At 37.0% G+C, this 17,524-nt stretch overlaps 1 protein-coding gene across 1 annotated transcript in view; it reads right to left on the minus strand.

Annotated features, from left to right (window-relative positions):
* Positions 1–17,524, minus strand: part of ZDHHC17 (zinc finger DHHC-type palmitoyltransferase 17) — a 75,190-nt gene that overhangs the window by 34,479 nt on the left and 23,187 nt on the right. Inside the window, exons 3-7 of the mRNA XM_061454739.1 lie at positions 15,764–15,886; positions 9,536–9,613; positions 8,002–8,146; positions 2,746–2,810; positions 1,293–1,455 (exon numbers count right to left, since the gene is read on the minus strand). Coding sequence (XP_061310723.1) covers positions 1,293–1,455; positions 2,746–2,810; positions 8,002–8,146; positions 9,536–9,613; positions 15,764–15,886 — 574 coding nt within the window. The remainder of the gene's footprint in view (positions 1–1,292; positions 1,456–2,745; positions 2,811–8,001; positions 8,147–9,535; positions 9,614–15,763; positions 15,887–17,524) is intronic.

A 17,524-nucleotide genomic window follows, 5' to 3' on the forward strand; every position in this document is an offset into this window, starting at 1 on the left:
GGCTGTGGTTAATGAAACCAGGCACATGTCTTCTGACATGACTGGAAAGGTATCATGATCCAGCAGGTTCAAAACCTATTTTTCTCCTGACTGCTGCTGTCTGTCAATAAAGAAGGAGAGACCATGAAATGCTTCAGGCTAGCAAATACATTTTTATTTGGCCAAACATGTAAATTTTTATTATGGGTTTTACAAGTCCACAAATGTAGGTAAGGTGATACCTTTAAAACTCTAACACACTAACCAGTCTGCCAAGGGAAGCAAGGTATGACACTGATTTTTGTTTTCCACAAAAATACCTTAATTTTTACCATTAGGTGGCATAGAAAAAAGCTTTTCAACAGTTTACAAGAAGTGAGGCTAGCAGCATAATTCATCCTCAGGATTGACCTTACAGACCAGGAAAAACTATTATATATTCACATCAGTACATGCAAGAGGCTAGTTGATTTGTTTTAAACATCGTGAAAAGCCATGTGATTGCATTTAATACTTTGTAGATTTACAGATGCATTTTTCAGCATAACTACTCCATACGTAACAGTCATTAAGTGGAAAATACAAATACTGGAAGAGAAATTGAGAATTCTTTTTCTAAAACTGAATTCTTCTCTGACACCACAGAATAAGCATCCTGGGTGGTAAAGTGCACCTAATATGATATAGAGAAGGGTCTGGAAGCAATGGACACAAGTAAATTCAATAAGTGCATCTTGCCCTGTTGGAGAAACTATTATAGACGCCAAGTCTATGGCATAAATTCAAACAGCTGCTTGGCTGGTCTAACATATGGTAGGGATTGGCTCTGATACTGCTGCACCTAGATTCAGCATTAAGAGATTCTGGTAGAGTAATCAGGCAACTCAAAGTATTTTCAGCCCTCCAACTTCCTTACTGACACTGGGAGATATACAAGAGTGTTTGTCACGTTTCTGGAAGAGATGTCTCTCATCTCACTCCAATAGTCAGCCCAGAACTCCACCAGAAGATTTCCAATTTCACATCCAAATGGGTGGGTCTTCATGCATGCACTGTAACTGCACACCCTGATCCCGTATATTTGCACATAACCATTGCTAAATTATTTACACAACTACTTTCGAGGGTGCAGATTTAGTTCTTATGCATCACTGTTAGGAAAAACTGACTCCCAAATTAAACATCAGTGGCATAGCTTTTGCTCCATCTTCACAATCCCACTATACCCACAATAATAATCTTGGGATTTATCATAGACTCGGTTATTTCCATCTCAAACCACTTACAACAAAAAAAACAGACCAAGTGTTTACCTTTATGTTTTGAGCATCAACATTAGCTCCAGCTTCTAACAGAAGACTAATAACTGTTGTATTTCCTGCTAGCACAGCCCAGTGCAATGCTGTGTTTTTGTGGTACTTGTCTCCAAGATTAACAGAAACATTAAATGTAAGTAGTAATCGGGTTGGATCCACACTAGAAAAGAAAATTCTTGTTAGATCAACAGAAGATGATCTCAAATACATATGATCTCACTGTTAATGAGTTTGATTTCTATAAAGAACATCAATTAGGCACACTATGTAATACAGTGTGACATTTTTTGCTGATGATTATGAATGGCTCAGATTTCCTTCCCACCAAAGAGCAACCACAATTCTGTTGACATTTAAAGGAGCTCAGTAAGACAGCTTGTTCTGGGATGTCATGAAACACATTTGTTACATAATTCTGTTTTCATGTTTACCAAAATCTAACAGTATTAACAGATTCATAAAATCATGCACATGATTATATACTTGGCAGACAACTTAAGTTCAAAACATGTTAGATTTCCACTTCACATTCCAAAAGATGGAAAATAAAACAGGATGATAATGTTGGTAATGACATGCATTCATAAAAGCTAGCCTCTCAAGAACTGATTGAAATAGGCCCTTCAGAGCAAGAATTTAATTCAGACAAATCTGCTCGTTGGAGAAGTGTTATTTTACACCAACTTTTTCCAGTCACCTCTACAGGAAGATGTACTTTGTAAACGAAAAGTTCATATTAGTATTTCGGCATGATATCCACTCTCTCCAATTTATTTTACTGTTATTGTACTGGTTTTGTCTAGGATTGAGTTAATCTTCATAATAGCACCTAAAGTGTTGTTTTGAATTTGTGAGCAAAACAGCATTAATAACACATGAATGTTTTAGCTCTTGCTGGCCAGGTCTTACATAGTGTCAGGGGCTTTTCTGTTCCTCATCCTGCCCCACCAGCAGCATGTAGGCTGGGGGTAAGCAAGAAGCTGGAAGGGGACACAGCCAGGACAGCTGACCCCACCTGACCAAGGTCATGCTCAGCAATAAAAGCTAAGGAAAGAAGGAAGAAGGGAAAGGACATTTGGAGTTATGGCATCTGCCAATGGGGAATAGTGAATGAATTCATTTTGCTTTGCTTGGGCATACAGCTTTTCCTTCTGCTATTAAACTGTCTTTATCTCAACCCACAAGTTCTCACTTTTCTGATTCTCCTCCTCAGACCACTGAGCGGGAGTGAGGAACTGGCTGTGTAGGGCTAAGCTGCCTAATAAGGTTAGCTCACAATGATCATAAATGAAGTGGCAATTGTGGAAAACAACACTGACTACTTAAACAACAAAAAAAAATAACCAACAAACAAAACCAAACCAGAACTTTCCAAAAAATCAAACACAGTCACTCCTATAAGCCACTTATTTAACATCAAGAGAAAGTAAGAAATGCAGTGAGATACTACCTATGTGTTCTGTAAGCTGCCCACATTAAAGGTGTCATTCCATTTTGATCCATCATATCTACATCCTAAGAAAGGAAGGAAAAAAAGTACTTTGGTGAGATAAGTAAGCATGCTCAAGATCCAGTAGCTACAAGGCTTGCAGTGAGAAGCAGTATTTTAAGACTAGCCAACTGAATTGGAGAAAAACTGGCAAGCTTTTAGTATATAATAAAATGAGGGATTTAGAAAATGAAAACAGACGTTAACACCACCACTGCAAAAACATAACCATTCCAAACTATTTTGGAAATGAAGGAACAGTCATGCTGTGTAAGACTAGCCATTTCTACCTTACTATTAATCTTCAGCATAACAGATATACAGACAGTGTACTGTTGTACTCAAAACCAGGAGAAAATTAAAAACATGCACCAATATTTAATAAAATACTTGATAAATCAGCATAAATACCATGGGCTGAATCCTATATCCTACTGAATGGTAGCTGCATCTATTTTTCCACTTGCAAAGCAATTTTCCCTAGTTCACTCAGTTCCAAACATATTTACAGATCTGGGCATCAAGTTAATGGATGCCAGAAAATTTTTAAGTTTAAACAAAAGCCATTAATAAAAACAACAGACACAGAAATAAAACTGACCTAGAATCAAGTGGTGAGTAATCCTGTAGCTAAAATATATATATATAAAAAAAACATTTAACAGAACATAGCCATAGAATGACAAAACAGCACCATACAGACAATTCCTTTTGATCCATCACAAAGGATCTAATACCTACAGCAGTTTTTCCTTTCATAGACCCCTGCGCCTCACTAATTTGGAAACTGGCAATCCCTAAATACACTGGAGACAGATAAAACTCTCAAGCATATTTGGGCAAGTTCCAAAGACCACCACTAACAAAATCACTCTAAACTACCTTAGTGCAAGATCTGAACAGTTTTCTTAGAGGCAATACAGCTATGCCAATAATTTCTGTGCTGCTCCCCTCAGTCCTTACTAGGAAAATTAGTTTGAAAGTGTTTGAATAAAGTCTTTTGCTACAGAAACTACTGACAGAAACCCAGAAAGTGGATGATGTTGCTTTCTATCACTCCAGAACCTTCTCTGCTCCAGTAGTCTACCAAATACCCAGCACCTTGGGATCCCCGCTCATGGTGCTGATAGCCTGACCCAGACAGATGTTTTCCAGGAAATCCAATTCAGTTCTTCCAAAAAATTGCTTCTGAAATTCCCTGGCCTGCAGATAACTTCACATTTCTGGGATTTTACTCTGGTGCTTAATTAAAAAGAAATAATAAATTTTAAAAGCGCTTGATGAAGAGGAAAGAGAACCACTGCTTTATTGTACTATTTGCTCAGATGAGAGTTACACGCATTAAGATCAGGATCCAAGTTCGCTTGCCCCAGTACATGTACAGAGTAGATCCTTTTGAGCCTACTAGCACAGCACAACCAGCACTCCCTTTAACCTCCTGTTGTTGAGATCATGAAGGAAATTAGAACTGCAGCCTAGCTTCAAGTTCCTTCATTTTTGAGAAGCACAACTTTGATTTGCAGGTCACACTGTGAAGAACAATATTTTGAAGATTGTAGAAATTACTGTAACATGAACAATGACTCCTTTGTCTTCACATTTCATAAAGAAAAGCAATTCTTCATAACAGCTGGGATCTGACTGCCCAGACATAAGCAGAACCATTTCTTTAGTGATTCCACCTGACTAATCAAAACTACACTTTGCAGACTAGGTGACAGTCAGCTAAAAGAAAAATAATCCATGAGCTCCAGACTACTCCCTGCACACAATTTACCCAGGCAGGCTACAGCCATTACTCATATTAAGCTATACGATGGGCTCAGGCAGATTCCTTTTCAAAGGAACTTTAACTATAGGCAAAGCAGCTAAGACTGACTTGCATACTGTTGTAGAGATGTAACAAAGCTGACATAGTTGTGGATAGCAGACTTGTGCTCTAACAAACCTCTCATCAAAAAAAACTTCATTATTTTGCCAGATCATTACCGCACCCACACAATAAGTGGGACATTTCAGAATGGAAGCTCTTTTGCTACTTTTTGCCAAAGGGCTGAGGCAAAAATGTAAACTTTCAGCAGCAGGTACATATTAGGAGACTGTTCTGCTCCGGTGTGTATCAACAAGCATTTTTGCATCAATTTCTTGTTTAATTCTCAGTGACAGGTCAATCTGATAATGCCCATGGAGGGTTGTATTTACGCTGTTAGAACACAGTATGAGCATTGGAAGAACCTAAGATTTCAACAATGAACAAAAATTGCACATCCTGCTGCCCTGTGTATGTATTTCAAGCATGAACTCTGTGGACCACAACTGGCAAATTCTTTCACTTATTTCTGAAATAGAACAACTCTGGTTCTGAAAGAGAGCAACTTTGCATATGCAAAGACTTAATCCTAGGACACTAGTACAAGATTCCACAAAAAGCTTTTTGAGAGGCAAAAACATAGGGGAGAAAGAGCTTCCTGCATGGAAAGGAGCTGTAGTAGCTATTCTGCCACTTAACACTACTTTCTGAAAGCAGTGTAGCTGACAAGGTAGGATTCTGAATAGCAGCTAGAGATCAGAGCAGCATTTAGGCTTACCAGGACATTTAACAAGCAACAGTCAAACCAGTACTGTGATACAATATGGCCTTTTTAAAAGCACAAAAAGCATCAAGATTCCACTTAGAAGTGCATTAAATTGCCCAAGAAGGGACCAGGAATTTGATCCTCTTTAGAACCATTACTGGTTAGTTCACAAAACACAGACCTTCACAGAAAGACCCATCACGTCCTTGTTCAGAATCCTAACTCCGTAAGGAAAAGATCTCCTTCACATGGACTGTTGCCCAGGGAAAGGGAAACAGACTTCTAAAGAGACAACATATTTAAGAGCATGTAGTAAAGGAGATTTATAAAGAAGGGAGATGTAAGGCTGAAAACGTTTCCTAATTTAGGAAAAACATGCGCTAGTTATTCACTAGAAGGAGAGATTTTGTAAGATTCTTGTGGAATGAACAGGCAGCCAGCTCATCAAGCAAGGCTCAGAACTGACACAGAACTAACACACAACTGACATATCTTGTTCTTTCAAACAACAAAAACTCTGTTCTGAATACTATAGGTCATGAAAAGCAGAGTTTTGATAATCATGAGGAAGAAACATGACTAGACTTATAATTCTGTAAGTGATGTGCTGTAGGTTGGGTCTAAGACATATGCATTTGATTCAATGTCTTAATACTCGCCTGAGCCTGATGGAGAGAACAGTATTTAGTGCCAACAGAGCTAACAGTGCTTAGGAGCAGCTCTCACAGGCTGCACCACCAAAGTCCCCAAGGCTGCTGCTACTACACTGGCGTCTCCCAACCTAGATGCCCAGCTAATCCTAGGCCATAGCTCAGAAGAAAGCTTCATGTAGTTTGGGACAGTAGTTAACATATAAAATTGCAATTCTGAGAATAATAAAAAAAAATACATACTTCATGATTACCTGATAAAGTATGAGTACAAAATAGTTAAACTATAACTTTAGCTACAGAATATTTCTTACAACCTGACTTTACCCTACTAGTAACTGTCATGTGTGACTGAGGTTCTCTCACACATGCCATGGAATACAAACACATTATTCAACCACCCGATATACCACATCCATATCTTAGCTTATTCTGGGGTGACATTTGCATATGCCCCTGATATATCTCTGGCATTTTAAGTAGTGTAGGTAGCATGAACAAGTAAATGCAAGCATCAATTTGGAACATTTCTAAGTGCCTTCAAGCTCTTTTCAGTTTTTCTTTCTGGCATTTTTTCTAAAATAATCATTTTACCTAAACTTGAGCTGTGCTACAGGTTCTGTTACTTGCTATCTGATTATATTTATGTCATGTACTTGCCCCAGGCTTGATTTTGAACCAGGAAAACCTACTGACACAAACATGAGCAAATTATGACATAGCCAAGTATTGGGCTCTCAAAATTCAGTAAAAGACATAACTAAATAAAAAGCAACAGCTATCGGCTACTGTTGCCTCTTGGCCAAGTAGTACTTGCTGGCACTGAAAGTGGGTTCACTTCTAACCAAGGCCAGAGGGCATCTGACCAAGAGTTCTTCCCCTCCAGAAGGTCAAGGACTGGACTCAAGCCTCAGACTGGAAATTTTACCATTGGCTGCTGCAGCCCAGGAAGCCAGTGAACCAGCAACACTGAAGTGGGTTCCAGCACTGTCTCAAAAAGGGACAGAAGCAATTAGGAGCAATTGCTTAATCCACCAGTCAGTTCTCTACAGAGTTAGGAAAGCTGGCTCTCCTCTGAACATGCAGCTCCACAAAGGCATTAGGATCAGAACTAACGAAGCACAACAGCCTACACTGACATTTATTTTGACATTTATGTAGTTGTCTTTTATCACACAGGTACTACTATTAAGGTTCAGAACTAGGTCAAGCCTGGTCTCTATAAAGATAAATGGCAAAAATAATTTGCAAGTAGCATATAGGGTAAGCCCACATAAGCAAAAGTCACAGCATCACAAAGAAGGTAAAAACATGTAAAAACGAATAAAAAGTAGAATAATCTATTTCCCACAGCTTCTACAGAAACCACGTTGTTTCTACAGTTGTGTAGTATAGCTAAAGAACCGAATTATGGGATCGTTATTACAATGCTCTTAATAGTATTATATTTAAAACATACTATATTTTAAATATACAAATCAATACATAATATCAAAGTTGAATTTTTTAAAGTGCTTCCAAAAGTTATTGTTAAAATTAATTCAAGCTTACAGCATACAAAGGATACCAAAATCATACTTGATAATATTTGGTGATTTTAATAAAAATCATCATTTTAAAAGCTATTGATAAGGAGAGCTCTTTCCAAGAGAACAAGTTTTAAATTTTAAAGCAAGTTTTGTGTGTTTATGTATGTACACATGTAAAGACACACAGCTTCTTTTGGACTGAAGTATTATATGTTCAGATAAACAGGACAAATCTGTACATAAACATGAGGACAAACAAACACAGGAAGATTTCATAATCACAGTAGAACATTTTAAAGTCCATTTATACTTGATTAATGCTATGCTTTAAACAAGTTCACACCTGTTACGCAAGTTATTTTGTTGTACATCTGCAAGATTTTTCTGGTAACGTAAAACCCACATACAATTACATGTAATTTGAGTGCAAAACACAAAACTTGTTCCTGATGGAAAATGTACCTGTCCCTTTGCTATCAGGTAAGCAACAATCGAAGTATGTCCGAACTGGGCAGCCAAATGAATACAGCTACATCCTTCTCCATCAATTAGCGACGGATCTGCCCCATATTTCATCAGCTGTACAACCATGGATAAGTGACCCTGCCTAAAGGTAACAAAACATAAAAAACAAACAACTGACTAATGATACACAGAAAAACTATTAAAATTTGAATATTTGAATACAACAAATATATTTAGCAGTTACTATGCTACCAGAGCTCACGCACTTCAACTCATGCTTTGAAAACAATTGTCATGATCCAATTCTTGCAACTGAGTAAGCAAACTCATTCATACAAGCAAATTCTGTGCAGCCAATGCATTCATTACATGCAATTTACCCAAGTGTTGTATAGCAAAAAGCCAGTCAACAAAAAAAAAAAAGTGTAAGTTTAGAAATCTAGTTTACATATCTGTCTACTCCAACTTCTTCCAATCCACATATGAAACCTGCTATTTTAAGAGATGTCAAATTGGCTATATACTCTCACTTTTTGTGGGGCATATGGTTTATCTTTCTAGTACTGAAAACAGTAGTGAAATAAAAATAGGAAGGAAAAAAGGAAAACCCAAGGCCTACACTTCCTCCACACTACATTAAAAGCTTAAGCACCTTTTTGGCATAATGAGCACTGGCATATCCTTCTTGTAGACAAGGTACCTAACTTTCTGACATGAGCAAAAAGACCTTTTCAGTCTGTCAGAAGCAGCTTCAGACACTGCTTCACAGAACAACAGACTACAGCCATGAACACCAGGAAATTTAATCAAGCTTTTGTGCTATTAACACAGAGAGTGATCTGTAACAAAAAGAAATATACAAGCTAAAATCTTTAAGGGAGGCTAAAAACCAAATCCTCGTCTTTAGTAAACAAATTACTTAGACATATTAAATGTATTAAAAGCTAATTTTCTAAGTCTCCTTTTGCCGTCTACAGTAAAAATATTAATATGGACAGTGTTCTTCTGTATCCTATTTCTAGGTGGCTGTGTGAAGGTGCAGCTACTACTCAAGGCTGTCTTCATTTTTCCCAGCCATTAATTATTCTCTGACCATCTTCTGCATCATGATTTTTACGTGCATCTTAAATTCCATACATGTAATAGAACACTGCAAGGACAATGTCACACAAAAATCATCCCAAGCCCCATTTGCACAAGAGCTGCTGAACAAATGACAAAAGACTGACAAAAATAAGATCTCCGGAGTAAGAATAAGCCAAGGTGCCTATACACTCTAATTTTACTTTACTCCTTTCCTATCACAGTAATTAACTTCCTCTACATCAGAAAAAGATTAGACAAAAACTGAACTATATGCTGAAAGCTTCTGCAGCTCAATCATACTACATACATGGTGTGCCCAGTTAACGATGATGGACTTAATTCTTGTACAGAGTGTTCCCTCTGTATACAGCAATTTCATAAATTGATCAATAGCATATTCCAAATTAAACACATGAAAAGAAAATTCCAGAAGATTTTTCAGCACCTTGTTGCCCAGTGAAGTGGGGTCGAATTTAAATCTCCTCCAAGCTGATCAACGATAGCACCTTTTGATATATAGTATCTGGAATAGCAGAAATAGTAAACATTATTGTTTGCCTTGGTTAAATATAGAGGATACACAGTAAGCACATCTGACATTATGCAAAACAGGAAGATAAAGATCAAAAGACCAGAACCTTTCCTTGCTTTGATATAACTTCCTTTTCTATACATCATGCATATACATTTAACATTTTACCTTTCTGATGCAGGTTGAGAGAGTAGGGATACTTTCTACCGCGTTACTGTGTTTTAAACATGCTATTTCCTAGTTTGGTTCTAAGGTAAAACAGAATAATTGCTATGTAAGTATGTTAGTACAATCTGTGCTACCACAGAAATATTTAATAAAATTGATTCTTCTAAAATATTTAGCGGTTGCTGCATTAAAAAGAATTACTGGTACAAGAACATGCTGCTAAAAGACTATTGTATTTAGAGTATTTAGAGAATTCTGGCTAAATGGCAAAATTCCATACAATTCAGCATGCAGCATGTATCACCTCTGGAATGGCCCTGCCAAAGTCATTGTTCCAAGAACTTAAGTTACACATCTAGCCAAGTGCTAAGGTTTTCACATACTTCTAATTTATTATTAATCAAAGGAAAAAAATGAGTATTTAAGATACACTTCTAAATGATGGGCTAGAAATTATTTTTCTCTCAAGAACATTTATAAAAATACAAGCTACCTGTATTAACAAAGCAAATTACCCATATTTAACCACAGAAATTTATATTCAGAGTCATTTGTACTGCTTCTGTCAACTGTTTTCATTGCTGTTTTATATGGGACTCTAAACTGGAATTATGACTTCTTTGTGAGAGAATATGCACACATTACAAAGAAATTAATGTTTTTAATAAACAGGCCTTATCAGAAGGCTTCTAGTTCTTCATTCCCTGCTATATAAGCCAATGGGAAAAGAAGCTATTACTAACAGACCTTTGGAAAGTACTATCTAGCTATAGATTCCTAAGTGGTTACACATTTCAAGTACCTGTACCTACAGACCTTTTGCTTTCAAAATACCACTCAGCCATATGTGAATGCTGCTCTCAGACCCACACAAACTGTCCTTAAAATCCTCAGCACTTCATTTCCGGCACCTCAATTTTCTCTGTGTTTCAAGACATGGCAAGAAGGGTGGCAACAAACAGAAAACAGAAAAACATCACTCCCTAAGTAACTATCTTCTTTTTCTCTAGTGCTTATTGATTCAGCAACTTCAAAAACAGCCCAAAAAAGAAACTTTTGGAACAGAAACTAAAAAACACATTAGCTGTATGTATCCACACTAAAAACATCTCAAGGAAGAGTTCTTTTATACAGTTGCTTTAGAGCCATCAAGCACACTGAAGAATTTCAGCAGACTTACTGAAGTCATACAAATTCTTGTTTTTATCATAATGAAGATCTGCTCTGATTGTCCACTCTGCTTGTTTTCAATGCAAGAAAAAAACTGCAACATCTCTTGGCTGAAGTTAAGCTTTTTGAAATCTCAATGAGAACAACCAAAGACCTTGTGAAAGTCTTGGCACACAGAAAAGACAAGGTGGTAGGTGAGAAGAGAAGCTTGTATATAAGGTAAAGGGACAATGTAATTTTGTTATTGTGGAGCAAAGTATCAGCTACCAAAGAACAAATCCGAAAAAGACACTAAGAAGCTATTTAGTCTCCCTTGCGAAGGGGTTCCCAAGGAAATCTTGCTGAGATAAAAGACAGTACAGATAAATTCACAGTCAAAGCTTGGATCCATCCTGCTGATGTGACAGCCACTCATCTTAAACAGATTGTCTTCATTCAAACACTGGTCCCCACAGAAACACAGAGTATGTTCAGATTCTACTAAGCAGCAGCACTGCTTCTGGTTAGTGCGTTTTATTTAGAAGGAAGAACTTGCAGTTTGACAACTGGGACAAGACAAGGCGGTGATCTCCTGCCAGATGGCACATTCTGTGTTTCCTTAAGAGTGTTCTTAGACTAAGCTGAGATTTATCACTGCATTTCACATTCAGTACACAAAAATGGTGAGATTTTTTTTTCTGCAAAACCAGACTGAGAACTTACTCTCCTTGTCTAGATAGATCTTCAAGAAGGAACGTTGTGCTTGATGGGAATGTCCCTGGTAGAAGGAAGAACTTGGCTATTCTACTCTCAGTGAGTCATTTAATCTTCCACTCTAGAAGATGCTAAGTGTGCAAGTCCTATTTAGGCAATCTACTTACATTCAAAGCAAGCAGATCTGAAAAGAGGTCGCCTTAAGAAGAAAATACTTCCACTGATACCCACTTAGGATCACTAAGTCTTTGTCAGGCATTTGAAAACTGCCCCAGCTTGCATTCAATGCTTGCGGACTCAAAGTGCACACAGTCACAGTTGCTAGAAAGAGGAAAAGTGAAAGAGGAATTAATGTCTGAAGAAAGTTCAAAACAGGGAACAGGGAATTGCAGGTTCAAAACAGGGAACAGGGAAATTCAGGCAGTAGGAACTGTAGAGATAAAAGGACAATTTTTTTGCATTTTTATAAAACTGAATTGAAGACAGACCAACAGATCAATGTCATAATGAAACAAAGAGTAACTCTGTGGATGTCTGACACTGATGCTGTAGAACTAAGAAAATGTTATGTAGTCTTTCTTATATCAATGGGTCTCACCATTATCCAGATTGAATCTCAAGTCTCAAAATAGGATGAGGAAATACTAAAAATAAGACAAGTGTAATTCTAAGCCTGCGATCTCCACAAATGAGCTGCTTAGGTACTTCATTGGGAAGACCTTACACAGTCAATACCCAGTAAGCAAGGCACTGAAATTTGGTATCATGAGAGCAGACCACTTATACGTAGGCTCCATCTCTGTGATACCAAGCTTACTAGCCAACATATTTAATGAAATTATCCACTCCACACAATAGGGAAATAGCAGAGACTTTGATAAAGATGTGATAGGATCAAACAAAACCAAAATTTCATTCTAAGGAAATAGAATAAATAGTGTCTCTCAGAAGAAAGAGTGAGAGCGCACCTGATGTGCTGGGTGATATAAGCTAAAATAAATCAAGACCCCCTAAAGACAGAGGAACTTAAGAGCACAAGAACTGCATCGGGGGAAGAAATTCTAGAGACAGCTAAACACATTGGTAGTCACGTACACTTCAGTAAACAGCAGGAAGAAAATGCTATGCAGTATGTCACAGTGGTAGGGAAGCTTCAAGAAGGGACAAGAGCTTTGACGTATTTTTGAATAAAAAGGAAGAATCAGACACATTAGATTTAATTGTCAGGGCTCATAGTAAAATAATTTGAAAGAGACAGGGCTGGTACAATTAAAACTACATTGAATTAAAATTCTCGGAACAAGTTTCCAACACTCAAACATAGGTGGAGAGATCTTCCTAACCTGTAACGAAGACCTAACTGGCAACTGAGACAAATTTAAGCAGACTTCCATCTGTCTGGATGTGGCATTTTGAATCATCTCTATGTCAAATTGCTATAGCAGGAAATTGTTAGCAACATGCTTGGAGGGGGGTGGGGGAAAGACCACAAAATAATCGCATGCTGAAGTACTTTTCACAAATTCAGCTTCAAAGAAGGACCAATGTGCAATTTAAAATTCGGGCCAATTTTACTCTACAAATAACAGAAGGTCCCCAGACACATTTCTGGAAGGAGGCTTTTTTCGTTAAGAAAAAAAACAGAAATAAACAAAACAAAAAAAAAAAAACAAAAAACACACATTTTTTTTCTTAAAAAAAAAAAAGCTGTAGAATACATAAAATGCTAGTGAACTAAAGTATTAAGTTGATAATCAAGTATCATGCAGATAGATTCATTGCACTGCAAAGCTTAATACAGAAACCATACATAAATTAATACAGAAACATTACCCACAAAACAGGCCTATTTTTTCAAATGGCTCATGTTTTTAAATGATGATAGTTGTCTCAATGCTAGTCACTTTTCAGACATTATAAAGACCTACCAAATATGGCTTCCAAATAAGCCCAAAGAAGATGAACAATTCATTGCATGTATTTCATTATGCATTCAAGATGGATAAAAAATTGAGTTCAAAATACAACTGCTTTTAGATGCTCTTCTTTTCTGAAAGAAAAACGAGTATCTGAAAAATTGTATGCATTTCAGCTATTTCACAGCAAGTCATAGCCATAAAGACCCAGGACAACCCAGAAGTAAAATGGAATGAAAAGGAAGAACACAATAGGATCTATAATGTACTCTCACAAAAAAAGCCAAACCAGGTTATTTAGTTAAATCAGGATCCTGCATCGCTTCTGCAAGAGGCTCTCTTTCAGTGTGCCAGAAAGCACATTGTTTACCTATTTTATTATGAAAGGAAGACACCAAATGCAGAATTATGGTTTCCACTGTAAGCTTCTACCCACAATAAAGACATAAAACCTACTGTGATATCTACTGCATATAATCAAAATATTCTTTCAGAAAAGAAATCAGTTTGGAAGGGACCTTTAGAGAACACACAGCCTAACCACCCCTGATCTAAGCACCCAGACCATGTTGTCTAGGACCATGTCCAGTAGGATTTTTAATATCTCCAAGGATAAGGAGTTCACAACCTCTCTGGGCAACCTGTGCCAGTCCTCAGACACCTGCACAGTAAAATAAATGTATTGTAATGTTCAGACAGAATTTCACATGTGTTCATGTTCTGCCTCTTGTCTTGCCACTAGGCACTAATGAGAAAGCTCTGTCTCTGTCTCCTTTACGCCCTCTCTTCAGATATTTATATACAGCAATAAGATTCCAGATATTATATTACCAGGTATCTCAGGTACTTATATACATTGATAAGATCCTTTCTATGAATCTTATATAGACTGAAAAAAAAAAAAAAGCCTTCTCTATGCTAAGAAGCCCAAGCACTTGCAGCATTTATTTATGTCAGATGTTCCAGTCCCTTAATCATCCTTGCAATCCCAGTAAGTCCATATCTGTCTTGCAAAGGGGAACCAACAACTTCACACAGATGTTCACCTTAAACAGTCAAGTAGAGAGGAAGTACAACCTTCTTCAACACGCTGGCACTGTTTTTCTTAATGAGGACCCAGTATACCACTGGCCTTTTTTACCAGAAGGCTGCACTGCAGTCAGCTTCGCCAGCAAGCTCAGGACCCCAAAGCCCTTCTCATCAGATACAAATCTTATTTACCTGTCTTCATCCATCTAATAATCTTTTAAGAGAACTGCATCAGGACACAAAGTCCTTTAAATGCAAGAAGAGAAACATGAACCTGAGATCTTCTAGAAACTCAGGATCTGGTCTGATGAAGGTGCTGGTGGAGGACATACATGGGGAGAACATGTTTAAATGAAGATGTTTTGCATTTGGTTTTATGTGTAAGTACACACACTCATTAATAAGAATTGCTTTGAGGAGGACTGAAAATATGCAGTTTATGTCATTTTTTTGCAGTTTACTGGTAGAGGGAACAAAACCAACATGTTCTATACACACTCATGATTTGTTAAACAACAAGAATTATCCCCTCAGAATTTAAGCTCTCCAGGTTCTGAAAGATAATATGTTTGAAAATAGTCTAGATTTTATTAACTAAAAAGGAAAAGAATACCCCAAATGCTACAGCTCCCCATTATTAAAAATTGTTATTAAACACAAGAAGAGGTGCTACAATGTTACCTTTTTGCATTTTAAAACACAGCTGTTACAAAGAATCTATTTAAGTTAGAACTTCTTAAAATGCTGAATCAAGTAGGAACTACCCCTTGCCTCATGTTAATCTTGCTTCTTCAACATTCACTACCACCTAGTACCAAACATCCCCTCAAAAAAAAAAAAAATTTGGTATTTAAACCAAATAAAAAATAAAGAACCAATGAAGAAATTGCATGTGCAGCTTAATAGCTGTTCCACCGGTTTATCTCATCTAAGAAGAGTTTGAGCTTGAGTTTTGGACATATAACAGGTCTTATTTCTGTTACCTGTATCATCAAAATATTGATGCTGAAACATAAATTAGGTCTGCTAACTTCTTCCCCCTCCCCCAGATTTCAAAACCAAAAACTGAGATTTCACAAAACTCAAGATTATTTAACACCTTAAAAAAAACAATTCAACAATTTTTAAGAGCATGACTACTTTATGATTAAGGTGTAATACTTACTTCACCAGATCTATCCTGTTGTTGATTGCAGCCCAGTGGAGAAGCGTTACGTTTTCTTTGTCTGGTTGTCGTACATCATAACCTGCTTCCACCAATTCTCTACATCGTTCATATATTCCATACCTTGAAGAAGAAAACAAGATTGTTTTTTTGAAGCTGTTACGTTACATAAAAATGCATCTGGCAAACATCATACTTATGGTCACAACACAAAACCTTCCACAGAGAAATGAAGAAGAATCTTTACTTTCTGTTTATGTAAAGTTATAGATCTCTTGCAACAAGAAGCTTCCACTGGCAGAAGTTATATCAATTATTATAGAAGTTAATCAGCTCAAGATTTTACAGAAAACTTGTCTGCACAGAAAACTGTACAGCACAGCAAGGCAATATATCAAACTACATTTGTTTCTCCCACCTCAGTTCTCTTTCCTTTTTATCTCCTGAAGACTGCAAGACCTTAGCTAACTGATTTGATAGTATCTTACTGAAATTCAGCAGATGACAAGATCATTAGGTTAACTAAAAACACTAACCAAGCTCAAACACTTCCCATTTTTCTTCTCAGATAACAAATAGCAATCTTCCTGATATAAATTAGTACCATTTTCTTTTATATACCATTTCAAAATTCTACAATTTCATATTAAATTCTTTTATTAAAGATTACTATTAAATGTGAGCTACCTTCATGACAAAAAAAAAAATCCATCTGCATACATTTTGAAAGTTGAAACAAATCAGGAAGCATAAACATCATGTAAGTATCTCATTCAGGACTAACTCCAGCATTAAATAATTTTGGCTTGAAGCTTACACTGTTTTACCATTTATTTTTAGTGACAATAAAAGCAGCGCACGAAAGTAAGCAAAGATCACATCTCAACATCTGCACAACCCACAGGGATTTCTCAAGTCTCAAGAAGGAGACTGATGTGTGTGCACATCCTGAAAGCAAGATCACTGCCTTGTGGCATCCAACTTCTGCTAGAGCAGAATTTTAACAGCCTCTTAAAGTTTGAATTTAAGTAAGTTTTTCTTATGCTGCTTCTATGTTCTACTTTCTGCAGAAGAGACAGCCTTAGGCAACTTAAGGCTCTTCTGCTCTACTTGATCAGCTCTCATAACTGACAGACAGACCTTAATTTCAGGGTAGCTATTTTTTCTGTCATATATCTGAACGGATCCTCAACCTGGACAGTGCTCCAATAGTGAAGCCTCAAGTGACCTAAGTCAACCTAAGTCAACAACCTCAGGAATACTTCCCAAGCCTATCACAGGTTTGAAGCACATAAACCAGTGGACACTATTAAAAAAAAAAAAAGTAAAATGAAATACTAGACATAATCTACCTAGAACACATTGCTTTCAATTTCTTAGGGAAGTTGCACTAGAAATTACGAAAAATGCTAGAAATTGCTGCCATACCTATAATCTTTCCGAATATTACAAAAAATGAGAACAAAGACTGTTATATGAAGTACATACCAATTGGCAACAAGCCTGTAAAATTTGGTCCCTCAGACTGAGTAAAAAAAGCAGCAGACATGCATAATTTTCACAACAAAGCTTAGGTTTTAATCATTACTGGCAAAGGGGGAAGAGAAGAGGTTTGGTTTACAAAGTCTTAAAAATACACAACCAGGCAGACAATATGCACATAGCGAGACACATATAACTGCCAGGAAAATTGATAAGGCTGTAAGTCTGGCAAAACTTGGGATGCACTATCTCCCAAATCCCTGTCTAGATCAGCAGTGC

This window comes from Pezoporus flaviventris, unplaced genomic scaffold (assembly GCF_033815535.1).
Source record: "Pezoporus flaviventris isolate CSIRO_AGI_PZ_B2104156 unplaced genomic scaffold, CSIRO_AGI_Pfla_v1 ptg000016l, whole genome shotgun sequence".
In the NCBI taxonomy this organism is placed as follows: domain Eukaryota; kingdom Metazoa; phylum Chordata; class Aves; order Psittaciformes; family Psittacidae; genus Pezoporus; species Pezoporus flaviventris.